This window comes from Sorex araneus, chromosome X (genome assembly GCF_027595985.1).
Source record: "Sorex araneus isolate mSorAra2 chromosome X, mSorAra2.pri, whole genome shotgun sequence".
NCBI classification, from domain to species: Eukaryota; Metazoa; Chordata; class Mammalia; order Eulipotyphla; family Soricidae; genus Sorex; species Sorex araneus.
The window spans coordinates 326,629,590-326,656,362 of record NC_073313.1 but is presented as its reverse complement, the minus strand read 5'-3'; the positions used below and the strand labels follow the sequence as shown (position 1 = coordinate 326,656,362).

Below are 26,773 nucleotides of genomic sequence, written 5' to 3'. Positions count from 1 at the left end.
CTAGAAGTTCTAAGAGTATTACTAGGCCATGCTTCTTCACAAGGTTCTAAGGAAGAATCAGTCTCCCATGTCTCTTTCTAGCTCATGGTGCTTGCTCATAATTATTGACGTTCCTTGACTTAGAGAAGTAATTCCCCAATTTCTGCCTCTGTCATCATGTGACCATTTCCCTTTGTATTTATGTGTCTGAATTTCCCTCTTCTTTTTTTATAATGATAACAGTTAGTCAATTTGATTATGATCTCATGAGGTTTCCTGTGTACATGAATTGGGATGAAAATATTATTCAGCCCAATTGAAGGAGTACATAAGGTAATATTTATAGTGAATTACTACTTCATACCAACCAGGATTGTTAAAACTAAATATAGACAATAGTAAATATTGGTGAAGCTAAGGAGAAATTGGAACCCTATGCACTACTGGATGTAATATAAAATAGTACAAACACTTTGTAAAATAGATATTTCCTTAAAAGAATAAAGGGACTGGAGATCTAGTATAGGAGTAAGGCACTGGTTAACCCTGGTTTCATCCCTGGCACTGTGTATGGACCCCCAGCACGTCCAAGAGTGATCCCTTAGCACAGAGCAAGGAGTAAGCCCTGAGCACAGCAGGGTGCATCCAAATATCCCCCCATCTAACCCTGGCCCTGCTGCAAAAAGAATTAAGCATGGAGTTGCCATGTGATCCAGTAATTCTACTTTTAAGTATATACCTAAGAGAATTGAAAACATTTGTCTAGACAAAAGACCTACACATGAATATTCATAGCATTATTCATCATTGATAATCCCAGAGTGGAGAAACACAAATAGTCATCAACTGTTGATTGGTTATGTTATGATATATTCATATAATGGAATGTTTTATAACCTCTAATGGGTCTGAACTATTGTTATATGATACAAGGATAAACCTTTAAAACATTAAGGTAAATGAAAGCATCTAGTCACAGAAATCCACATATTACATGATTCTGTTTATGGAAATTAGTGGTTGCCAAGGGCTGTGGAGGAAGGGAATGGGGAATGAGTCTTGGTGGGTCTGAGGGTTCTTTTGGAGGTGATGATAATATTTGAAACAGTAGTGATGGTTATATAACTATAAATTTGCTAAAAAATTGTACTTTAAAGGGGGGAATTTTATGATACGGAAATTATATCTCAAAGCCATTATTAATTTTAAAGTCTTATAAGATGATATGTCTTGATATTTTCGTGGCTAAAGTGACAGGCCTCTTTAAGAGATCACAGCTTTGCTGATCTTGACTTAGTCAAATGGTGACGTCTACAGATTCTTCTTTAGCAGTTTATTAGAACTCATTTAATAAGCTTAGATGATCATATTTAAAAGACAGTTATTTGACCAAGGTTTCTCTTCTAAAAATGGTATATGAAAGAAAGAAAATATTTTAATTCTACCAGTTATATTTATTTCAAAATAATCATGTTGATACATTCTTAAAATTATGTTTAGAAGATCAACATCTTTGGCAGACTTTCCTTAATGATTTATTATTATTGACAGATTGACAGCTCACATTTTTAAGTACTTTGTACCAAGCATTGTTTTGTGATCTTACCAGCCATCTTGAAAGAGAAATAAATAAAGTTACTTGCGGGACCTGGGGTTCAAGGAGAGGCATCTGACTTCTCACATCTTTAGGAAAGCAGCCTGTGCTCTTAGTCACCAAGCTGTGCTGGTTCCCTCAAAGTAGGCTAGGAGTTCTTTAGCTGTGTTGAATCTCTCCCTGAATGAGGTAACCATACAGGATGTATGCATGCTATTAACAAATTTCTCTTTTCCCCTAAATTTAAAAAAAAAGGATACTTCATGAAATTTTCCTTAAATCATTGCGTGAATAACACACAGATCATAGTTGCACTTCAAGCTTAAGACTAAACCAGAATTTGATGTGTAAGGGAAGAAATAGGTCTCAGAGAATAGTGTATACACAATTCAGAGGATATGAATACAATTCTTATTATTTTTCTTTGCCAGTATGAGGTGAAAGCTCCCGTTCCTTCTGCCTGTTTTAGGAATATTTGTAAGCAAATGGCAAAAATGCATGAAGCGATATTTGATCTTCTTCCGGAAGAACAAACACAAGTGAGTGGTGGTTCCAAAACTTTTTCTTAATATATAAACTAATATGTGTGTAGAATTGAGGTGTTTTTAAGTATTTATGCTAAATTAGGCTTAGTTCTTATTTCAGATATAATTGTTTTGATTTTCAATCCAGTTGTATCAACAAACAGGAATAAAACGCTTTACTTACTGTATATGGTCAGCAATAATAAAAGCAGATTTTTCCATTGTCAATTCAGAATTAGAAGTTCTGGTGGAGTTAATGATATAAATATACAAAGTAACTCAGTGTTCCTTAAAGTTAATATTTGTTAGGTCATCATAAGTATAAACACAAACCATTAAAAATAGCAATATACGTAGCCTCTGACATTTCTCATCTTTGAAGTATCCATCCTCTGTCTTTTCTTTTCCTCCACAAACTATTAATCATTTTTAATTCACATTTTCCAGATAATGTCTCCACCCCCATCCTGTACCCCCTTGCCCTTGTGTCCTCCTGTGACTCCAAATATTCCAGTTTCCTCCCCTGCCGCCTTACTTAGCTTGTTCATACCAATTGATCTCTTTCAATCCTAGTTGTTACTGTGTACTGAGAAACTTAATTTTTACAGAATTTTTACTATTTAGACAAGTAAATTTCTTGGATCTGTTTGTTCCTAACTGGTTAATAAAAGTGGTGTTAGGAAGCTTCCCAGGCAATCTCATTTTTCATCTTATACTAGCTCTTAATCATTTTTCATTATGCTTCCCTAGGTTTTCAATATTCATGCTATCCTCACGATTAAAATATGTCTAGTTCCTTGAACTCTGAAGACTGAGGTGGAGCCATAAGATCATACCTTCTAGAGTCTGGGCTCTTTCTCATTTTGTTCAGCCTGGCTATCTTTTGTTCCATATGTAAGATGCCCCCGGTTCTTACATCCTGGCTTTCTGTATTTGCTGAGTTCTAATTTGAGAACAAATTTTAGCCAGATTAGGGAGGTAGGCATACAGGTACTGAATGTGTTTTTATCCACATCATAATTTAAAGAAAGTTCTTTTTAAAACTGGCCAGATGTTATATCAGTATGATGACTTGAATATCTGTAGTTTACAAAACTCTGTAATCTTACTTTTTCTTAACAAAAAATTTATTTTACACACATTTCCATAGATTATTTGTATATAATTTCAAGCCAGGTACTTTTCAAAGAAATGAGCTTTTGCATCAAAAAAAAAAAAGCCTGCAGTAGCAGTGACATACTTTCAAGTGATTTTTACCAATTTGGATGGATGCCCTCTGAAAGTGTTCTGTCAGATCAGTGCTGAGAAGCCTGACCTTCTCCAGATCATTCTCTTTGGTCATCACATCCCAGTACACCTTCTGCAGTGCTAGGGTACAGAAAATGGGCTGTTTGTTATCAGAAAAACATCTCAAAAAATGGGGGAGGGAAATTTAGCAATTATCAATGCCCTACAAAACATGGCTGCATGACTTAAACAATTTGATATAAACTGTGAATCTTATCCTCTAGCAAAATTCTTTAGTAGTGAAATATGCATATGAGTATCTTCACTATTGGTCATAGGCCCTGCCACTGGATTGTTGAAATCTTGAAGTTGTGAAGTAGTAACTAAAATGCCTAATATAGGTCTTGGACAGATATCCTCTCTAAACTAAAAGCAATAATGTCACACAAACAAAGAAGAAAAAAGCAGAAAATGAAGGTGTCTTTGTATCTACTGTTGTTACCTTCTCTATTTAAAGGTTCTAGCTTACATTATATAATTCCCCATTTTTAAAAAAATTCTTTTATACCTGTCACAACTGATTCTACTTACACATCCCAGAGGACTTCTTCCAAGATGCAAATAAGACCTATCACTTAAAAAATACAGTGATGCCTTATAGGGTATAACTTTCTCCCATTCTTTGGGAGGCTTTTCTGATGACAGTACTGTGAGAAAAAGGTAAAAAAGCTTTTATCCAGCTTCAGAAAAAAAATGACAGAAATAATACTTTCAGTGAAACACTTTAATTGTGTGTCAGGGATCGGCATGATAGTACAGCAGGTAGGACATTTGCCTTGCATTCAGATGACCCAGGTTTGATCTCCAGCATCCCATATGGTCCCCTGAGTTGCACCAGGAGTGATTCTTGAGTGCAGAGCCAGGCGTAGCCCTTGAGCATCATTAAGTGTGACCCAAAAACAAACAAGCAAAAAACAAGCAAAATGTATAAGTCATAATAAAGTTTTTAAATAGTGTTTCCAAATAATATTAATTTTATATTTATAACAAGATATTTGTCTTTTATTTTAATAGCACTATAAGAAACTTAGTTGTGTTTATTTTTTAGATGTTGTTTTTAAGAATTAATGCAAGTTACAAACTTCACTTGAAAAAGCAGTTATGTCACTTAAATGTGATAAATGATGGAGGACCTCAAAATGGGTATGTTTTTATTTTTGCTATATAGTCTGTCAAATTGGTTTTTAATCTTTATGCTGTTTTCTATTGTACTCATGCCAGGATCCATATATGGTAAAAACAGGAATCTTTTGTTTGAGGTAGTATGTATCTACAAACCTATCTGACTGTATGTATCAGTTTCAAGCCAGAGTATTAGTACTGCTTTTTGATTGTTCAGTAATCTTCCCCTCTCCAGCCAGGACCTCCTATGCAGAAAGTCCTGTTTAGTAGTGAAGATACGTATTTACATACACACATATATATGTGTGGTGGGGGCTGTTAAACTGTTATTGATAAAATAGTATTATTTATGAGATACTCTAAGATTTATAATCAGAGACTTTGGGCTAAATTCTGCCACTTATTAGCTGTGTAACTTCAGTCATACCACTTACACTGAGCCTTAATTTTTCTACAGTTTAAAATAGTGATGATTATTATAAATTCCTTTACAGGAATCTATGAAGAGTAGCATAATGATATGGAGAAGTTTTAAATTTAAGTTTCAAATTCTTAGGACATGTGAAAAAATATATTTAGGAATCAGAAGTTGGCCCTACTAATTTAAAATGTCAATTGATTTTGCAAAAAGCTGTTTGGAAGCTTCAAACTGCTCAATTTAAGGGCTGCATAAAAAAAATTGATTCTTTCCCTTGATTATTACCAGATGTTTTTAAATAACTATTCTTTAAAAAGTCATAGACATGTTCAAAAACAGTGTAATAAGTACCAAAACTTCTTAAGGATTCTTCAAGGAAAGCTCATATTCTTAACCCACATTCAACTGATACTCTTACTCCCATCATTCCTGTGTTTGTTTTTCTCAGATTAATCTTTCTAAAGCGTTTAGGCTAGCTCATTATCTATGGTTTTATTAACATAGCTATTTATTGTCACATACTTGAAGACACTGTTAATTCATATGTTTTAAGCAATGCTTTCAAAGATTAAAATACTCTGAAAATTAGACTCTAGCCAGACATAATGAACTACTTGCTTAAAGGAAATTTTGTTGTTCTTCATATACTTCTAAAAATGTGCTTTTTCTTCTTTTCCTTTCTAAGGTGAAATTCGCATAACATAAAATTAATCATTTACGAATATACTGGCACTCAGTGCATAGTATGACCATTGCCTCTTGTTCCAACCCTTTCATTACCCCAAGAGTAAATCACCTACCCATTAAGTAGTTGCTCCCTATTTACTCTCTCTCCCAAGCCTTTTCTTTCCCTTTAATGTTTCTAAATTATTTTAAAAATACACATATAACAAACTATGTTTCTGCTACTTAGAATCGATTATTAACATTTTTCATTTTCACTTAAAAAATGTCAAAATTATTAAAAACATGGCATTCCAAATGAAGCTGAAGCACCCCTCTGCCTCACTCTAGTCCTGTTCTCATTCTTTATCCCTTAGGCAGTTTTTCTAATTAATGTTTTTTATATATTCTTAAAGTTCTCATTTATTTATATCTAAGAAAATGTACCTTTAAATTTACTTAGATTTTATATTATACATTGCTTTTCCTGAAGAATGTTGTTACTTATCTGTCTCTAATGAAATGGACAGTGTGGCTTATTTTTACTGTTTTATTATAGTATCTCACATGAATCAGTTGTATTTAGTATATCCTTTCCCCCTAGTGGTAGGTTTCTAGGTCATTATTTTCCAATATAACCATCCCACGGTGAAGTTGTATATATATTATATACATAATAAAAAATATATATTGAAGTGACTATTTCTTTAGGGTATATACCTGCAAGTAGATCAGTGCACATGTACATTTTCACTGTAACAGAATGTTCTCCAAAATGACTAGACAAAGCTACACTCCTACCATTTCCCCATACCTCTCCAATTGCAGTTAGATTTTTCTTTCTGCTTCTTATGATTTACATTTTCTAATTATCTTTTCTTATACATATAGTTCAAGTGTTCTGTCTCATCTAGGACACTAGCATAGTATTTGTCCGTATAGTTTTTTGTTAATTTTATATTTTTATTTAGCCCTCTTACTAATTCCTGGTTGTTACGTATGTCACAAATATTTGCTTTTACCAAAATTTTTCAAGGTAAGTCTAAAATATATTTTTCTCTATATTCTTTTGTATAGTTATGTTTATGAGACACAATATTTTAAAACAGGTTTATGTTAATTTTAAATGTGGGAACCTTATTTTGAAAATAAGGTCCTTTATTAAATTCTGACATGTAATATTACTTGTCATCCCGTTGATCGTTGATTTGCTCAAGCAGGCACCAGAAATGTCTCCATTCATCCCTGTCTCGAAATAGTGTAGCCTAGTGGCGTTTGCTTGCTCCAGGAACACGAAGAGCCTCAAACTGTTCATTCAGGGTTTTGACAAACTCTGACCATCTCGTAGGGGGGTGACCATGCCATCTTTTGATATCCTGTGGAATCCACTTGGTAACAGCTCTAGTCCAGTGGTCCCCTCTAAATCGCATTACGTGTCCGGCCCACCAAACAGTAACAACAATGGGCCATGTGATATAAGATTTAAATACATAAGTCCAAGGTATTTATATACTGTAGTACGAAAATGAGACTGGAGCAATAGCACAGCAGGTAGGGCATTTGCCTTGCATGCAGCCAACCAGGATTTGATTCCTTCGTTCCTCTCGGAGAGCCCAGCAAACTACCGAGAGCATCCCACCCACACAAAGAGCCTGGCCAGCAACCCGTGGTGTATCTGATATGCCAAAAACAGTAACAACAAGTCTCACAATGGAGATGTTACTGGTGCCCACTTGAGCAAATTGATGAACAACGGGACAACAGTGCTACAGTGCCGTGCAACAGTATGAAACTGACTTCAACCTGCATTAGTTTTCTTTTTTTTTAAATAACATTTATTGTTTGAATAGAACATTAAATGGTCTGATAATAGCAAAAATTTTACTAGTAAGAGAAATATATTCACATTTGGTAAAAAGTTTTTATTATCTTTAGGTTGGTCACAGCAGATGTAGCTTTTTACACTGGAAATCTTCAAGCCTTAAAAGGCCTTAAAGATTTGGACCTAAATATGGCTGAGATCTGGGAACAGAAGAGGTGATAACATTGAAAAACTGGGAACTTCATTTGACCATGGGCTATACGTGTGAAGAAAGTATGGATGCCTGTCATTCAAGAACTGAACCTGGAACCCAAAGTGAACTGGGTGGAAAAGTGGGGAAAAGGAAAGTATCAGTGTTGGAAAACTGGGATTCAGTGGGATCTATAAGGAATACCATTTTTATGTTTCCTTTAGTGAGGAGTAATTGATCAGGTGTCTATAACATTTTTCATTCTCTCTGGAAACAGACTCAGGTTTCTTTGGACCAAATCCAAAAGAACACATAGCTGTAACACAGCTGTAGTTGACTAGAATGCTCTGTATACTTTATATTAAAAAATGCTTTGCATTTCTTCCAGTGCAATGAAATTCATATGGTGTCCCACCTTATTTAATGATGGTACAATTTAAAATATTAAAATCTTAGTCAACCTCTGTAGAAAGTTTTCTCTATGAAAGTAAAGCTGTTTGAAAATTATTTTTTTACAGATCTTTCTATAAAAAATAAACATCTTTTGATTGCTTGAATTTTAGGAATTCAATTTTTGTTTTAGTGGCCAATGTCAAATTTTAGGCTTTGTGTGTCGAGTATTTAATATTTTTACTACACGGTATGTCAGCTGGGGAAAGCCTTCAGAATAGTCTAAATACTTGAAAGTCTGATCATAAGTAGTAACTAAAGAATAAGATACTGGCATTTGTGCACCTTTTAATATTTTTCAGAAGTGGTATTTGAAAAGTTGTGGTTTAATGGTTGTATTTTTATAAAAGTATCTGATGGGTTGGTGGAGGGGGGCTTATTTCTAGCAAAAGTAAGAAAACATGTTTATGTATTCTACCTACTTACTGGTTCTCATTTTCACATTTACATGACTGATGGAAGTATGGCCTCCCTGGGTTCTTGTTTCAGAAGGTAAAAAACTTTTATAATACAGGCTGCCACGTGGGGGCCAGAAATTAGATGAGAAGTAAGTTACTTAAAAACTTCTAATACCTACCTTCAAAATTTAGAATCAGCAGCACTCTGCAAATGAAAGTGCCTGTGCCTCAGCTCACACCAGAAATCTTGTTTAACCTGGTCAGAGTGCCTAACCCTGTGATTATGTAATGAAATAATCTCATTTTGTGCTCTTTGGTTTCCTAAGAGGAAAGCCTGTTTTCTTTCCTTTATCATTACAGAGGTATGTCATTGGTTCTCAAATTGTCTGTCTAAAATAAAGCTATAAGAAATTACCAGACTTTAAAAGACAAATTTTTTTAATAGTATACAGTCAACTTTAAACAAGTAACCTACTCAAAACAAGTATGGAAGAATTGGAAAATGTGTTTGGATTCTTAGAGAAAAGGCACAAATTGAACCACCTGCAGGCCTGTTTTTCAGTGAAAACAGCAGCTTAAAGAAAAGCTTGAAGAAAAGGGAACTTTTTATAAAATTATAAACCCACCCCACATTACTAGAAAACAAGGAATAAAAGAAATGTCCTATCTCTGCCCACCCATCTCCCTCAGCTGGGAAAAGAACTACCACATTGTTTGGATAAATTAAGAGTCTATAAAGCATGGCAGGCATCCCAGTTTTAAAACTAGATGAAAAAGGTACACCTTCAAGTTTAATTCCTATAGAAATAATAGTGTGGTTAAAATTTGTAGAAATGCAAAACCTGGATTTATTAGGTAACTTGTCAGTGAGTACTAAAATATTCTGAGAGCAAATCTTCAAACTGATCAATAACTTCAGTAAAAGTAAACCATTTCACTTCATCATTTCATAAAGTTAGCATTGAAAGGTATAAGTATACACATGTAATGCTTCACAGCTTTATTTTTGAAATTATAAGCAATTCAAAGTGACCGTCATTGAGGCCTCTGTTAAAAAATCTTCCAACAGAGCTGCCCCGGTTTTTAGATTAAACATTATTGCACTTAAGATGAACTGACTTTCAGGAGCCTCTTCAAAGAGAAAAGTATTGCTTCCATCCGTGCTTTTCTTAGACTAAAAGCATATTGCAGAAAACTTTAAAAATTAACACTGCAAGGTACAGTAACATAGTAAAGTACCTGCCTACTTTAGAATTCTAGAGAACATTTCACTGTGAGAAACTATGTAGCCCATAATTAGTGTAAGTTGTACACAGTAATCTCCTTTTCAGTGGTCCAAGATACGAAGGTTCCCAGAGACAATCTTGTTCTCTAATACTGCTCCAGGTGGGATGTCAATTCTGTCACCATGATTGGCAATGATGATAACTGTTCCCTAAGTGACAGAGAAAACAAAAAGCAAGAGTATACTTGGAATTGCAGCCAAAACAACTGATTTTCTTAGAATTACAGAGTTTATTTTATATAGCACTAAATTTACAATGGAGTGATTTTTTTATGTTTTAATAGTTTATAAATATAAACAACATTTCAGAAAACTTATATGTCTCTCCATAATAATCCTGACAATATGTCTAGATACCTTGTCTCTTAATTAGAGGTGTACCAAGAATAGGAAATAAATCCAGTAGCAGCACATCATTGAACCTTTAAAAGAATTACTTTCAAGGCCACCAACATTATCAAGCCTTCACAAACAATCAGAATGGTGCTTGATTTATATTTACTTTAAGGTCTGGGGAATTATTCTTAAGAACAGCTTACTGATAAGTTTTTATTCCATGTCTTAGAGTGAAACTATTGAGATAAGGATTTTATTAGCAATAAAGTTTAATATATGTGTATATAGACATACCTTTTTTAAAAAAATCAAACTCTTAAGTAGCTTTAGTGTGAAGAACAAATGCAAACTAGATAGGAGATTTTTTAAAAAGTTAGGAAAGACATATCTTTGGTTCTAAACTTTAACAGTACACTGAAATTGATTAAGTAATCAAAGTACTATAATAATGTAGATAAAAATCATAATAATATTATTACTATGCACAGATCTTATTCAGATTTGAATAATAGTATTTTTAAAAATTTTTAATTGAATCACCATGGGATACATAGTTACAGAGTTGTTCATGGCAGATTTGTCCATGGAAGGAAGCTTGCCAAAAAGTGAAAGGGGGAGTGCAGTTAGGGACAGAAAAGGGACCATTATGACAATATTTGGAAATGATCACTCTGGACAAGAACTTGAGTCTGAAAGGAGGTAAAATGATATGCATAGTACTCTTTCAGTAACAATATTGCAAACCACAGTGCCTAGATGACAAAATGAAAGGGGGGGGACAAAGAGAAAGAGGGCAGAGAAAGAGTCTTTCAAAGAGGCAGGCTGTGGGGGGCAGGGGTGGCAGAGGGGAAGAAGTCTGTCAGATAATCTTTAAGAAGGTGATGCTAATTTAGTAGATTTTTCTTTTCTTGTTTTTTGTGCTGTACATTGTGGTGTTCATAACTCAGTTCTGGCTCTGTGGCCAGGGGTCACTCCTGATAGTGCTTGGAGGGTCATATGTGGTATTAGGGATAAAACCAGGATCAGCTTGCATGCAAGGCAAGTGCCTTAACTTCTATACTCTCTCAGGTCCCTAAATGAGTAATTTTAGATTCTCATTTCAGTAAAATAGTAGCAGCTTATTAATCTTTACTTGAATGCAATATTCCACAAAGCTCATATAATAATTAATGTAAAATAATTATATAATTACATAATTATCTAGTTACAATAAATATAAGTGTACAATAATTATTATTATATTTTTAACTACGCTGACCATCTACAGAAGACAGTACACAGTGTTAATTCTATATATTATAAGACGTTTGGTGCAGTTTTTTGTTTGGGTTTTTTTTTTTTTGGCTGGGTTGGTTTGGTGTGTGGCTCAGTGCTCAGAGTTGTGCCAGGGCATGCATTTAGCCCACAGAGCCATCTCTCCAGTTCTATTTCATTTTTAAAATATAACTACATCTTCACCATCACTGTCATCCCATTGCTCATCGATTTGTTTGATCGGGCACCAGTAACGTCTCTCACTGTGAGACTGATTGTTACTGTGTTTGGCATATCCAATACATCATGGGTAGCTTGCCAGGCTCTGCCTTGTGGGCTCGATACTCTCTGTAGCTTGCTGGGCTCTCGGAGAGGGTCAGAGGAATCAAACACGGGTCGGTCACGTGAAAGGCGAACGCCCTACCTCTGTGCTATCGCTCCAGCCCACCTACATCTTATAAATATCTATTACTAAGGAGCCAGAGAGATAGCTTAAAGTGCTGAGTTTCCATGCTTGCCTGCGGGAGCCCCAGTTCTGTCCCTTGCACTGTGTGATCTCCCAAGAACCGCCAGGGGTGGCCTGAGCACCACTAGGTGTGCTCCCTCTATCCTTCCCTCTGAAAAATAACTAGTTTTCGACTGGAAAGTATTTGTTAAGGGTAAATTAAGTCTTTTTTTTTTTAAAGCTGTTTAGCAAAGTTGTGAAAGCTATAATTTCGTAACAACATACCTTTAAAGAAACATTCTTGCCAAATGTCACATCTCCTGAAACTGTAAGGTGATCCAATTCAAGCATATCTGGTATACTTTCAAATCTCCTCAGATAATCTTGAACCTGAGAGAAAAATAGAACCATGTAAATTATCTCAAAAATGGATTAACAGAACAACAAATTATATAAAGAAGATAATTTAATTACAAAATACTGTTTAAGGCCACACTCAGATCCTCATTGAGAGAACCCATTCATTAAGCACTTACTACATGGCAGATCTGATGCAATAAAGACAAGAAGATAGGAATATTAACCCTAAAACCAAGCAATTTACAATACAGCTGAGCAAATCATATTTAAAAAATAAAGATAATGAACCAACATGCTAAGAGCCAGGTGAATAGTTCAGATAATCTGGAGTTAGTTAACAAGAGAAACATCATAATGATTTGTAGCAAGTTAGTTTAGAGCTGGTCTTAATGGAGTAGATAGATTTTGGGAAAGGAGTAGTTTCAGGAAAAGAAATTGAACAAATTATTATAAACACATGCCCTAGGAAGTGATCCCGGTGGCCTTGCTTCCTATTTTGTTGAGAACTTAGACCCCCCCAATTTATTCCCTAGATAATCCATTTCTACATCATGACCAGCTAGAAATTGAAAACTCAGTATCTGTCTCATCTAGATCTCTGTTTCCCATCTTGCTTCACTAAATCTCCTCTATAAAGTCTTCCACCATCTCAGTAACAGCAATTCATGCTTTCATTCATCTGCACAGGCCAAAGACTTCGAATTTTCTCTTCTCTTTCACCTTACTCTGCCTCTCCCTCCCATCTATCCCAACAGCAAATGCTATAGGTATTAACTTTTAAAACATCTCCTAAACATTCATCATTATTTTCACTGCTACCAACTTTGTCCACTCCACTCTTTCCTCTTGCCAGGATTTCAGCAGCCGCCGCCTTCTTTTCTCCCTTGTCCTCTTACCAGTAGGACTTCATAGGTCAGCCATCAAAAGTTCATCCTGTCATTTTATTAACCTTGCATTCACTTGATTATTTTTTTTAAATTTTACTTACCATCTTAAATTTTACTATACTCACAATTCCCCTGTCTAAAATACTAATACCAACATGTACCACTTTCTCAGAAAAAGTATCTTTAACCAATGTAAAATTATACCACTATTACCCCACCCATACATTCACTATTCCACTTCATTTTTTTCCATAGCATTCCTATCACTTGGCAACTTCATTTTTTAATTATTATTGTCTTTTCCTACTAAAATATTCATGAAGACAAGGATTTAACTCTGTTTTGTTTACTGGTAGATACTCAGTATCCAGAACCACCCAGAATATGGTAGGAACTCCAGAATTAATTAATTAATTCTCCCACTGATCAAAGCCGTACAGGTCTTCAAAGACATAGAAAATAAAATGTTCCAAAATGTAAACATTTTTTTCTATTCTATAGTAGTCAGTAGTCAGTATGTAGTATTTTTTTCTAGGGTCAATTCTCTTTAAGGAGAAATTGAGTAAGATTAGCAGCAGAGACTGTACTTATACTCCAGTTCACATGTATATCATATCTTTAAACATTTAAGAAATACAATTTCATGTGTACATCATAGATCTATAATTACATACCTTTGTAAAAGAACTGCCTAATTTAACTAAGGGCACTGTAGGAAATTCCCGCTTTTCACTCATTGTCAAAGAACCAGCTTTAAGGCTGTAGAGGTTTGACATCACAAGCAAGAGATCTGATGTTGTTTTCACAGGCAGAAAACGGCTCCTAGGAACATTGATACCTAGAGAATTCTCAAAACTTTTAATGGCTGCTCCTACTGCAGTTTCTAACTGAATGACATTTAGGCCTCCATCCAAAGTCTGCAAGAAAGAAGGGAGAAATACAGGTTTTTAAGTGCCAGTAATTTAATCTATGTGGGCTACCTGATTTAGGTTGAATGATTTGAGATCTATTAAAGGAAACAGAAGTTTGAGAACTGACACCAAACACTTCTTTTTTTCAGTGAATACTCAAAAAGAACTTCTGTTTAGTACTACATTTCCATTTTACAATAAAGAACCATATATTTCAAAACCCCATATTTCAAAGCACTATTTGGCAAAGTGCTTATGGCCAAAAGGCCGGTAAAAACCAGAGCGGCTACCTAAGACTGAGACGTTGTGCTTCCCCTCCACTTTTGGGCTCAATATCTTGTCTCCACCAGAGCTGAGGGTCAAATAAGGGCATTATGGCTAGGCACATTAAAGGGTTAAGTATAGATTCTGAAAGGGTCATGAACTGGAGAGATCAAGTAGACCAAATAGGAATGAAATTAGTGAGCAATGGGTTTGTATGTAGCCTATGATTTTAGGAACTAAGAACCCCAATGGGCCCAACCTTTGGCTTACTTTTGGATTCACAATGATTTCCATGTCAATAGCATTTTGTTCTTGCAGTCTTTTAACTGCTGCAAGAGAGATCCATAGGTTGTTTGTGTTAAATATTTTGAATTTTGACACAGACTTGAATTCATCAACATGTGCTTTTGGCACTTGAGCAATTTCCACCAATCTCAGTTTGCCTTCATACTGAGTAAGTGTCCCACCCTAGAATGACAAAAAAATTAAAAAGTGAGTACTTCAAATCTCTCCCAATCACAATTATACCATATTGCTTAATCTGTGAAAGTTAGAGGAAAGAGACTGATTGCTTCTCCAGAAATAAAAAGCACTGATAATGATTTTACCTACATTTTTTAAATGTTTGACAGTAGCACTGTAGCACTGTTGTCCTATTGTTCATCAGTTTGCTCGAGACCAGTAACGTCTCCATTGTGAGACTTGTCGTTACTGTTTTTGGCACATTGAATACGCTTGCCAGGCTCTCCGAGAGGGACAGAGGAATCAAACCCAGGTCGGCTTTGTGCAAGGCAAATGCCCTACCCGCTGTGCTATCGCTCCAGTCCATTTGATGGCAGATCCAAAAATAATCATTTAGGTTGTCAGAACTTCAATGCTAAATAACCACCCTTTTGTCCAAATACAAGCCCCTGGAATACATCAGAATCTTCTCACTTTTCAGAGATCTATAGGAACCATTTCTTATTCCTAAAGCACTATCCCCCACCAATCGTTCCTACCACTCAGACCCTACTCTGACCGGCCTCAATCTAGAAATGTTTTTAAAAACAGTCAAAAATAAATAAATAAATAAGTAAGTAAGTAAATAAATAAAAATAAAAACAGTCAAAGGTCAAAGCATAAGACATATGAGAAAGAACACTTGTAAAAGGCAGAGATACCAACTGAGGGACTAATACCAACATTTCACTATTCAAAAACTGCCCACTTTCTTTGCTCTCATGGATATTACAAAATCTTGCATACTATTTCATCAAAGGCCAAATGTCATCCCCACTAAACATACTAAAATTAAAGAAAAAAAAAACATTTTTCCCCAGTAACTGCTATTTTGTTTTGAGGCTACACCTTGGAGTGTTCAGTGCCTATTCTTGCAGTGCCAGGATCCAAGCTTGTTGGCTGTGTGCAAGCAAATGCCTAAACCCCTGTGCTACTGCTTGGCCCAATAACTGCATTTTTTACAGCTATAGTGGTCAAAAATACAGAAATACCATAAACACAGAATAGTAAATTTTCATTGAAAGGACGAAATAAAAATATATGAGCAATAAATGGATATTTAGATTTGAACAAATGTATCAAAAATGGTTTTACATTAATCAAATTTTACTGTATCCCGTTGTTCATCGATTTACTTGAGCAGGCGCCAGTAATCTCCATTCATCCCAACCCTGAGATTTTAGCAGCCTCTCCTTACTCGTTTTTCGCAACAATTGGAGGCTCTTTTCAGGGTCGGGGGAACAAGGCCTGTTATTTTTACTGTATTTGGCATATCGAATACACCATGGGGAGCTTGCCAGGCTCCTCCCTCAGGCAGGGTACTCTCGGTAGCTTGCTGGGCTCTCCGAGAGGCATATATATATAATATATATATATATATACACACACATATATTATATATATACACATATATACATATATATATATATTCTCCCCTCTATGATGGTGTGTGTGCGCCACACAGTCCAGGAATATGTTCACTCATGTGTGAGGCTCGGCCTGAGCGTGTGGAAAAGCAGTATGGAGCGTGGCGGCTGTGGAGTAGTGGAGATCGGCTGTTGGGGCTGGGTCCCCCCTCTGGAGCACCCCTGGTGCAGAGTCTGGTGGCATGGTTATGGGGGTCTTATTTTATGCTCTGTTCCAGGAAAAGCAGCCTTGAGTTCTGGAGGGTGGCTGATGAGATTATCTGGTTTTATTTTATATTGTTTTCTCTTAAAATTATTCTTACGCTTTTAAAAAAAAATGCTCTTCTGGGGCCAGAGCAATAGTATAGCAGGTACGTTGCTTGCCTTGCATGCAGTTGACCCAAGTTTGATCCTGGCATGCCATATGGTCCCTGAATACTGCCAAGGAGTGATTCCCGAGTGCAAAGCCAGGTAACCCCTGAGCATCTCTGGGTGTGGCTCCAAAACAAACCAAAAAAATCGGTTAATACTACAAATCTGGATTTATATAATACATCAGAAGGAAGCCAGCATATCTTATTCTATCTCATAATGTAGTATACATAATATGCTATCAAGCAGATAAATATTTCATTAAGTGCGAACTATATATAACCTATGAAATGTGACGTTATAAATCCCCAAACTGCTTTCTTTATGTATTTACCTTCACATCTGCACGTGTTTTATTTGTGACTTCCATGACAAATTCACAGCGTTTTCCATTCGGTGGGTTCATTAAATGATTAAGAATATAAAGATCCACTGTGGCACCCAGATTGTCTATGTTAGACACAAAAATATATTCTTTGCCTTCTCCTATAAAGGTATCAAGCAAACCAGAATTGTAGAAACTGGCATAAATATCGCCATGGCCTGGTGGGTACCAAGCTTCTGTGTTTTCCCCTGAGTAAGATACATCCTTTGCTACTGGCAAAAAAGATTCTTTATTAATCCGTGGGTACCTGGGGAAAAAAAAAGTTTTTTTTTTTTTCAATATCAACTCCGAAAAGAATTCTAGAAATTCAAGTAAAACAATGCATTTAAGCTTAAATAAACTTTTTTCCTCCAGTTAAATCTATTTATTTAATAAGGCTTAAGTCCACTTGAGAAAAAGCTGTTTCCTAAATAGTAACATCTGCTTTAAAAATGTTTTCATGGTCACAGCGGTGGTACTAGGAGGACATGTACCTATGTGATCCGTGACTTTGAGCACTGGAGCTATCTCTGTAGCTGAAATATTAAGGTCATCAATGTTTTATGACTATCCAAGAAGGAAATGTAGACTGTGTGTGTTTGTTACTTTTTCTCAAAATTATTTGACTGTGGAATCATTTCCCTCACCCCCTGCCCCAAAACCTATTTGGGAAAAGCTGTACATATCTCACAGAGACACATGCAGTGGTGGTGGTGCCCTTTCTTTCTCAGAAAATCGGCAGTTTAGCTCATGGATATCTATTTCCTACAACTAGCGAGAATATGTACAAGGACACAGAGGTACTAGCACCGAACAAATGAAAAACCAACAGAAAATCAAGGAAGAATACCTACCACTAAAAAAAAAAAGAATACCTACCACTTAAGAATTTATGGTAAAAGAAATTTAAACAAAATGAAGCTAATGGTATCACTTCAGAATGCTCCATTTTATATACATCTATACACATACCTGTATTCATCCTTACATAGAATCCCGTTTTCCAAGTGTCTGAGCTTTATCACAACTCATCATCTGAATTCCTTTCATACTTACTCTTCTCTTCTCCAAAGTAAATTTTTACCATGATTTATTAAATTTCACTCAAGCTTAATTGGGTTATTGAATAAATTCTTTACTCATAGGAAAGTTACCAAATTTTCATAGATCCACTTGGAGAGTAAATAAGTAACACCTAAGGTATCCTCAATTATTCCAGATATGGAACAGAATCCTAAACAGATTTTCTTTTAAGAATCAGAAATTAAAGAACCAGAGTGATTATAACAATCACAAAACTACCTATGAACAAATGTTCAGCCTTTAAAGGCATCAAACACAAGCTAACATTAGTCTTTGGCTCATGCACATCTTGAGGTTGTTCGAGATGTTGTTTAAACAAGGCAAGTCTTTCTTTTCCAGGAGTAATACACCCTAAATTACTTTTTAAAAATTTCTTATACCTGCTTTGATTAAAAGTGTAGATTTTCACACGACAGTGGTTGTACTTCTGTAGTATTTTTTTTGTATCTTCATCGGTGTTGAAAGAATTCATTAGAACAAGTGGAACATCTGTATTGTAGGTTTTGTTCAAATGCTAGGAAGAAAATTGACAATCAGATTACCCTGATTTACTACTATTCTTCCATTTAAAAGTGTAAGATTAACTCTTAATGGTTAATCCCAGTATGTTAAACACATTACCTATGTAGTGAAATATGTAGATTTGAAATAAAAATTACTGACCATCTAGACATTGTGCACGTCAATTCACTGAGTATTTGTTCATTAACTCACAATCCTATGAAACAAACTCTAACCTTCCCTTTTCATATGGCTCAATTGAGCCCCAGAGAGGGGGACAGGACAACAAAGCTCCTTGATCTTAGATTAATTGCAAAGAACTTCAGATTCCATCCCAACTAAAATCTTGTCAGTTTTCTATAAAGCATCTTGGGCAACAAAAAGTGAAAAGAAAACAGGTTTGTATCCAAACTTTGATTCTGCCCTTACTAGCTAGCTGGGGAAACTTGACCAATTAACTCAGCCTCTCTCTGCTCTGGTTTCCTCATCTGTAAAATGAAGAAAATAGAAGCACCTTTCTTACAGAGTTGTTGAGAGGAACAAGTGAGTCAATTAATGTAAAGTGCTTAGAATAATACTTGGTATACAGTAAATGCGGATAAATGTTACCCACTGCTACTACTATAGTCATCACTGTAGCTGACCAGACACTGTGATAAAAAAATAAAATAAATAAAAGGTGGGGTCACTGCTCCTGAACAGTTACAAGTAATAACTTCATCTGAAAAGAAAAGCCAAGAGAATTCTCAGCTTACTGCTTCTAACCAGGTATGTTTAATTCTCCCCATCTTTCCCAAAGAAATAACCGCAAAAGGTTAAGAAAGCCAGGCATGTGATCCCACTGTGGAAGGCTGCTGCTAGAAAGGAGGTAGGGATCAAAGGAAAAATCTGAAAATCGGAGTAGCTCAGTAACCACAAATGCTATTTAAAGATAAAAAGCTTTTACATCACCCTATGCATCTGCCCTTACAAACCCTAAACTTTTTAATATACTAATAAAGAGGCTAAAGATTAACAAACTCCATCATTCAATCAAAGGGACATTTATACAGCCAACAAACTAAAAATGATTTTAATATCTCATGAGAAGGTATAAAAGTTACTTACTTCAATTTGCTGAACTGTCAGATCCAAAAAGGTATTCTCATTCCTCACACCAATCAGACTTTTGGGACCTTTGCAGCCCATGCTGGTTCCCAAGCCACCATTGAGTTTCACCACCACCAGCTTGTTTAACACAGAAGATATATTATCAGGTAAGCCCCGGGCCTTTATCTTTTCATAAGGTTGAATCTGAAATTTAAAATATAGAGAGAAGTAATCCAAACAGCTGGAGAAGTTAAATCAAATCAATCCAATGACATTTACCTGTTGCTTTGAAGGATTTTGATCTCAACTACAAGTTCTCTAATGTCATAGACTCTTCTGGTTCAAAATCAAATACTTACTGGCAACTTCCCTTGCTCACAGTAGTATAGGAGCCCAAGGAACAGAGTTGTGGCTTGCAGTGCTCACCCTACAAGCCTATGTTCATGATTTCAAATCCTCAATGTTGGCTGGAGCTATAACGTAGGCACTTGCCTTACACTCCACCAATCTGGGTTCGATCCCTGGTACCACATATGGTTCCTCCCGCAGCCCCTTTACCCCCAAGCGCTGCCAGAAGTGATTCCTGAGCACAGAACCATGAGTAAGTTAAGTGTGGTTCCCAAAGAAACAAAAATCCTTAGTGTCCCACATCTGCTGAAAGTGATCCTGGCAGCCATGCTACTTGAGCCCGGCAGCTCTACTATCTCATCCTCCAGGGGCAAAATGATTTCCAGCCACAGTGGATCCAGGTGTGTAGAAGCACCATAAAAAACAGAGGTGCAACCCGCAAGAAGCACCACTGAAGAGATATTTACACAACTGGAGAGTACATGTGTAAGCATCAGAGACCCACTCCAACCCCTGTGAGCACTATAACCAGAATTTGTGTGCCTCGATTAGGAGTGTGACTCTGGGTGAGTACAGCACCATGAGTAAATGAATGCAAACCTCAGTAGCACCATGAGCTGAAGTGTAAGCTCTGAAATCTGGAGGTGTGAGCCCTGGTGAGCACAATTAAAAATGTATGGGCAACAAAGTAGGTGTGTACATGCAAGCCCAAATCATCACAGTAACAATAAAGGGAAGGAGAATAAAACTTTACAAAGTAAAAATTTTCAATGAAACTTGAGTACCAATAAAGGGAAAAGTTATAGTCTACAAATATTTGGTTGTGTCAACATCCAAGTGTCTTGGAAAACATTCAGAAATACTATCCATTTATTCATAATGCGGAGAGCACCTGCATTGCATGCAGCCAACCCAAGTTAAATCCCCAGTATCCTATATAGTCCCCTGAACACCACCAGGAATAACCCCTGAGCACTGAGTGACCCCTAAACCAAAATAAAACTTCATCAAATCTGTAAATATTCCAATATTTCTTTCTCATTCACTTTATTTTGGTTTTTGAGTCACACCTGACTGATCAGAGCTCTGCACTTAGGGTTCACACCTGGCAGGCTTGGGGACTATATCAGGTGCAGGTGTTAAACCCAGGTCAGCCACATGTAAGGTATTGCCTTAACCCACTATACTACCTCTGGCCTCCTACTCTGTAAATATTTCTAGTGCACTGTGAGTCTACTTCAATTCTGGAGAAATACATAGATGATCTCACATTATCCCACTTCCAGACAAGGCAAAAGCCAAAATTAAAAATTCTCTTGTCATTTTCTTTTGCTCAGTTTAAGCTTGTCCTTAAGAGGAAGATGGCATCAGATTTACATCATACTTCTAGGTATGAGCAAAATAGAGTTCCCTTCTTAATATTTAACTTTCAGACAACTTTGCGGGGGGGGGGGGGGCGGACAGAGTCAAGGATAAACCAAGATCTCGTGCATGCAAGGTATTTGCCACTCATCCACATCCCTGACAAATCTTTTTGAGGCATTATTATTTTTTTCAATCATACTGGAAAAGGTAATTGAAATTTGAACTTTTAATTAAAAAATTTTAAATTAATACTGAAAGAAAAAGCCACTTTAAAATTATAAGTCAGGATTCAGAGAAACAGTACAGAAGATAAAAGGTATTTGCTTCACACGCAGCTGGGATGCCAGTTCAATCCCTGGCACTTCATATACCCCCTCCCACACCAAGCTCTGCCAGCAGTCACTCCTGAATGCACAGTCTAGGGGTTGGTTGCATGCAAGGCAAGTGCCTTAGCCACTAAAGCATCTCTCTGGTTCAGCTCATAATGATTTTTAATATTAGGTGTTTGGCCTTTAGCCAAAAGGGGTACTTTATTTTATTTAATTTTTGGCCATACCCAGTGGTGCTGAGGGTTATTCCTAGTATGAACCTCTTGGAGTTACTTCTTATTTTTTTCTGATTCTTTTTAAAATTTAATTTTTATAAAGTTGTTCAAGATGATTTACTACATTTGATATTCCAACACCAGTCCCATTACACCTTTATACCTTCCTACCACCATTATTTCCAATTTTCCCAACCACCAAAGCTTGCCTCAATAGTAGGCCCTAAATGATTCATTTTGTATTGCTTGGTATGACTAACTCGCTAAAAATGATCAAAAAAAGATTTCCTTAGAAGAAAATATGTGAAGATTGCTGTATTTCACCCTGGAGTCATTAAGTCCTTATATAAGAGATTACTTACATGTTGTTACAGGTTAAGCCTTGTGCTACTCCTGGTGTATCAGTCGTATAAAGTATGAGAATTCTAAAATTTTGAATTAGGTGATACAGCTGGAGTTAAATTTTTAACTGGATGGTAACTTCAGGGTACAGAAGCATCTCTGCAGCTTGCTGATCTCTTTCAGGATTTATTTATGATTCTATGGATCATGGCCAGTTAATGAGCTTATATGGCACCAGAGGCAGTTCATGGCAGTGACTGCCAGGATACCAGCAGAACAGGGGGATGGGAGGATGTCACCCATCTCTGAGGTTACTTCTGACAGTGTCCAGGGAACCATGAGACCAGAACAGCTGGCTCCCACATGCAAAGAATGTATTCCAGTCCTTGGCACCATCTCCATAGCTACCAAAGCAATATAAATATACTTTTAATGTTCATTCAAATATCCATGAACAAAAAGAGAAAGGAAGTAAAATCCATAAGCCTGGGCTGGAGAAACATTATAAGGCAGGGTGTTAGCTTTGCACATGGCTAAACCAGGTTTGACTCCCAGGAGCGTATATGGTTCCCACCAGGAGTGACCCCTGAGCACAGAACCAGGAGTAAACCCTGAACACTGCTGGGTGTGTTAAAAAAAAAAAAAGGCTAACAAAACAAAAAAGTGGCCAGAGAGGTAGTACAGCAGGTAGGGCATTTGCCTTACATGTGGCCGACTAAATGTGATCTTCGGCAACCTATATGGTCCCCAGAGCACCACCAGGAGTGATTCCAGGGTACAGAACCAGGAATAACCCCTAAACCTCAACAGGTGTGCCCCCCCCCACAAAAAATTTAATAAGTATATAAATAAAACAAAAAGATCAGCTAGTTAACTATAGGTCCCAGTGGGTCTTGGCTGTCAATTAGAAGACTGAAAAGGAAGTAACTATGGAGGGAAAGGGATGAGTCACAAGGAATGAAATAAAATATAAAGAGGGAATAAAAGTCAGACTGTTCAGGGGTTGCTGTTGGAAGATTCCAACTAGAGATCTTTCACATAAATTCCATAAGCTATATTCTCCCTCTCCTATCACACACACACACACACACACACACACACACACACACACACACACAGAGTGAAAGGTACCAATAGTTTGATACTATAACTTCCTCCCAAAATCAGTACACTAAGGGGGAAGGGGGAGGGTTCCTAAGCAGTACTCAGGAGGTTCAGGGGCTCCACTGATGATTCCTGAATAATGGGGCTAAGGTTCAGTGCAAAGACCAATGGATGCAATGCTGCTCAGGTCTTGCAGTGCAGGGAGTCCCCAAGACCCCCCCCTACCCCGTGAGCCTCCCGGGATGCACCCAGCAATGCTTGGGGGACCAGTGCCAGGAATTAAACATCACATATTAGTTATGTATCCTAACTACTCTAACTATATCCTAGCCTCTATCTCTTTATATTCAACTCAATAGACAGGTGATCAGCACACATTTCTATCACATATATCACCCGAGGTGCCAGTAGAAGTTCTCTCTGTTGGTGCCTCTGCCCACAATCTACTGGACCTCACCAAGCAATGCCACAGACAGAACTTTTAGTTCCACAAGCAAGGGTATCTGATTTAGGAAATTGCTTAGCAACAGAAATTATACCAGACACACCTAGTCAGAAAGACATTTTTAGACCTCCCTCCACTTTTCACCTCCTCTTCTCCCTCAAGAGAATTCACAAAGACATCTACTCAGAGGATGGGTGGTGTTCAGAAAACAGGGGTACCGCCTGACACTGCTGGACACGGTTTCCATGGCAGTAAGAATCACGTTAGTCTGTTACTAGTGTGATCTTTGTGCTTTCAATATAATCACCCTATTTCTCTTTCTCCAGACACGAGTAGAATTCAGTGTGCAAGAATTTTACTGCACTATATTCATAAGGCAACCTCTACAAGTAATTCATGAGGCTTCCTGCAAAATGTGCAGGCAAGACTGGGCCACTCATGTTCTCTTCTCATCGGGAGAAAAGAATTGGTCAAGGACCCAACTTCCTCTGGGGAATGAACAAAAGCAAGTAGCAGACAATCTACTACAGAATGTGATTTAAACAAGTCAGTCTAGTTTTTCTATTGAAATAAAAGGGATTTTTAAATAAGAGTCTTTAAAAACTATGCATCATAGTACCTATATATTGCCAAGATTGCTCAGAACTTAGCTTCCAGTTAGAAGAAAAGCTGAATTCATCCTCAGTCATGGACACACTGTTCTCATTAGCAATAGTTTAACCCAGTTCTTGGTAGCATATTTGTGCTATTCCTGGAAACAGTGCCAAATACCCAAACAAGCAAACAGTACCTGCCCTGTTACAGTTCACAAAGATATGATTATTGCAATCTGAAAGATTTCTTTTTCAACAAAAGCAAATTCTCCTGAAAGAAAATAAGCTGTGTAAACAGTAAAACAAGTTTGGAAAGATACTCCAAATGTACAGAAAGTGGTACAGGAACTTCAACTTTTTACTAATCCCATGTTGCACAGTGTCTGTGTGCTAAGTTCTATGCCAGGTACTTTCACCTCCTGTCTCTCCATTTCAAATTCTTTCTTCTGAAAGAAGACCAGATGGAAAGCTTGTGTTGAGAGCAGAAAAATAATACCTAAACCATTTTTTAATAAAAGAAAACCTGAAAAATCATATACATTATTATCCCATGGTCCACCAATGAGCTCAAAAATACCCAAGATGAGCCCAATTCCTATTTTTTATGAAAGTCACAAGAGAATGTTCTCATCTTTCTACACTAGATCCTCAGAACTTCCCTTCAACTACATCCATTTCCTCCCCTTCCTTCTAGTTACAGGAAGAGTTGCTTGTACCTCAAATCTCTCCACCACTATCCCTTGCAAAACCTTATCAATCATCCAGTCTCTTCACTAGCTCTCCCTCTATTCTTTTCCAATACTATGAAGAAGTTTAAATATTTTCCATCTTAAAAAACAAGAAAACAATAGCACAGTTACACATCCTTTTTCCTCCCTTTTTAGTCAAAACTTCCTTTAAAAATTAGGTACTTTTCCATCTTTTTTCTGTCCTTCACCCACTGCAATTTTATTTTCTTCATCATTCAACTAATTTGTCTTAACAAGGTCATCCTCCTCCTAATTGTTAAATCCTATCAGTAATGCAGATACTTTTCTTATTTGTGTTCTCAGCTGGATTTGACACAACTGACCACTCCCTGTCTTAAAATACTCTATTCCCCAAGATTTCTTCTGAAACTCCACATTCTGTTTTCTTCCTTCTCCCGGTTTCTCATCAAGTCCTTTCTAAATAGACCTCTTCTTCCCAGCAATCTGCTCCAACCCCATAGCATGTTCACCTATTTCTAGGACACAAAGACAAACCAGGTGCTGATTGAGAAGCCTGTTCATAACTGAGCAATGATCAAACCTATCAGTCTTGTGAAATTTTCTTAGCTGCCATGATAAGCATTCCCCCTCCACCTCTGTTACTATAGAGGCGTCTCTGGTATCCTTACTTCCCTCCAACCTAACCTCCCCTTGCAGACAGCAATCTTTTACAAACGAGAAAATCTGAATGTTTCCTGTTTTACTGCATGTTTCACAAAATAAAGTATTGACAAGGCAAAGATAATTAATCTATCCCAGCATCATTCTTTTCCTTCATTACCTTCATCCCTGATTTTCATTCAAGTTCCACCATCCCAGGTTAAAGACTGCATTTCTCCATCTCTCTTGCAGCTATTTGAGTCAGAGTTCTGGCCAATATGATCTACTGAAAGTTGAAAGATTTCTAGAAAATCTCTATGAAAGGAAAGGGGCGTGATTTTCCTCCTTCCTGTTACTTGGAATGGAGACATGTGACTAGTACTAATTTAAAGACCAGGATGAGATATGTTAAGGATGGCAGAGAGGCAAGATAGAAAAGTCAGGGCTCCTGATGACTCGATTGTTATCCCATCTCTCTAGATTATTTGTTTTTCACCCTTGGGTTTCACTATTAAGTGTGGCTGAATGAAATACTAAGCTGGAGGTATGATTTAGTGATGGCTCTTTTTAACTTTCATTTTTTTCTCTCCTCTCCAGCATATGTGTACTAGGAACATGGCAAATTTACTCTTACTGTGCCGCATCCCTTGTTCATTGTTTATCCCTTGGAATGCAGAAGACAGGTTTCTTCTGCATTCCTTGGAATGCATTCCACGTTTCTCCTCAACTTTCTCCTCAGGCAAACTCACTTCACCTACACTTCATCCTTTACATGTCAGTTCAGATCAGTAAGTCTCAAGCTTTATGAACAATTAGGCACTTTTCAAAATCAGAAGTTAATAAACTCTTTTAGGAAAAGTACAATAGCACCCCTAAGATAAAATATTTATGTACAATCTACTTCTCTTCAGTAAAACTTTAGCTCACAATATGTAAGAATCTATTTATGATAAGTTTTTTCCCCCAGTGAAAGCTAATATGAAAATTTTGTCCAAAATAAACTACTAACTGCATTTTAATGAGAAGCCTTCTATTTGGACTGAATAAGAAGTTGACACCGTGATGTAGCTTTGGGTAAGAGAAATGTATACCATCTTTAACTCACATTCCATTTGACTCTTCTTTAAATAGTCAGAAGTACTGAAAATCACAATTCTCTCCAAGGCAAGCTTCATGGC

General features: G+C 36.7%; 2 protein-coding genes across 5 annotated transcripts in view; one reads left to right on the top strand and one right to left on the bottom strand.

The window, feature by feature from the left end:
* The window catches only part of VPS54 (VPS54 subunit of GARP complex), a 77,371-nt gene extending 68,085 nt beyond the window's left edge, over positions 1 to 9,286 (top strand). For all 3 annotated transcript variants that reach the window (XM_055120018.1, XM_055120016.1, XM_055120019.1), the window contains 3 exons: positions 2,005 to 2,112; positions 4,433 to 4,527; positions 7,523 to 9,286. In XM_055120018.1, coding sequence (XP_054975993.1) covers positions 2,005 to 2,112; positions 4,433 to 4,527; positions 7,523 to 7,628 — 309 coding nt within the window. In that variant the 3' untranslated portion in view covers positions 7,629 to 9,286. The remainder of the gene's footprint in view (positions 1 to 2,004; positions 2,113 to 4,432; positions 4,528 to 7,522) is intronic.
* A 146-nt stretch (positions 9,287 to 9,432) lies between these two features.
* UGP2 (UDP-glucose pyrophosphorylase 2) overlaps positions 9,433 to 26,773 on the bottom strand; it is a 52,506-nt gene continuing 35,165 nt past the window's right edge. For both annotated transcript variants that reach the window (XM_004609185.2, XM_055120020.1), the window contains exons 4-10: positions 19,524 to 19,709; positions 18,296 to 18,429; positions 16,803 to 17,100; positions 14,460 to 14,657; positions 13,689 to 13,931; positions 12,053 to 12,157; positions 9,433 to 9,882 (exon numbers count right to left, since the gene is read on the bottom strand). In XM_004609185.2, the coding sequence (XP_004609242.1) occupies positions 9,775 to 9,882; positions 12,053 to 12,157; positions 13,689 to 13,931; positions 14,460 to 14,657; positions 16,803 to 17,100; positions 18,296 to 18,429; positions 19,524 to 19,709 (1,272 nt within the window). In that variant the 3' untranslated portion in view covers positions 9,433 to 9,774. The remainder of the gene's footprint in view (positions 9,883 to 12,052; positions 12,158 to 13,688; positions 13,932 to 14,459; positions 14,658 to 16,802; positions 17,101 to 18,295; positions 18,430 to 19,523; positions 19,710 to 26,773) is intronic.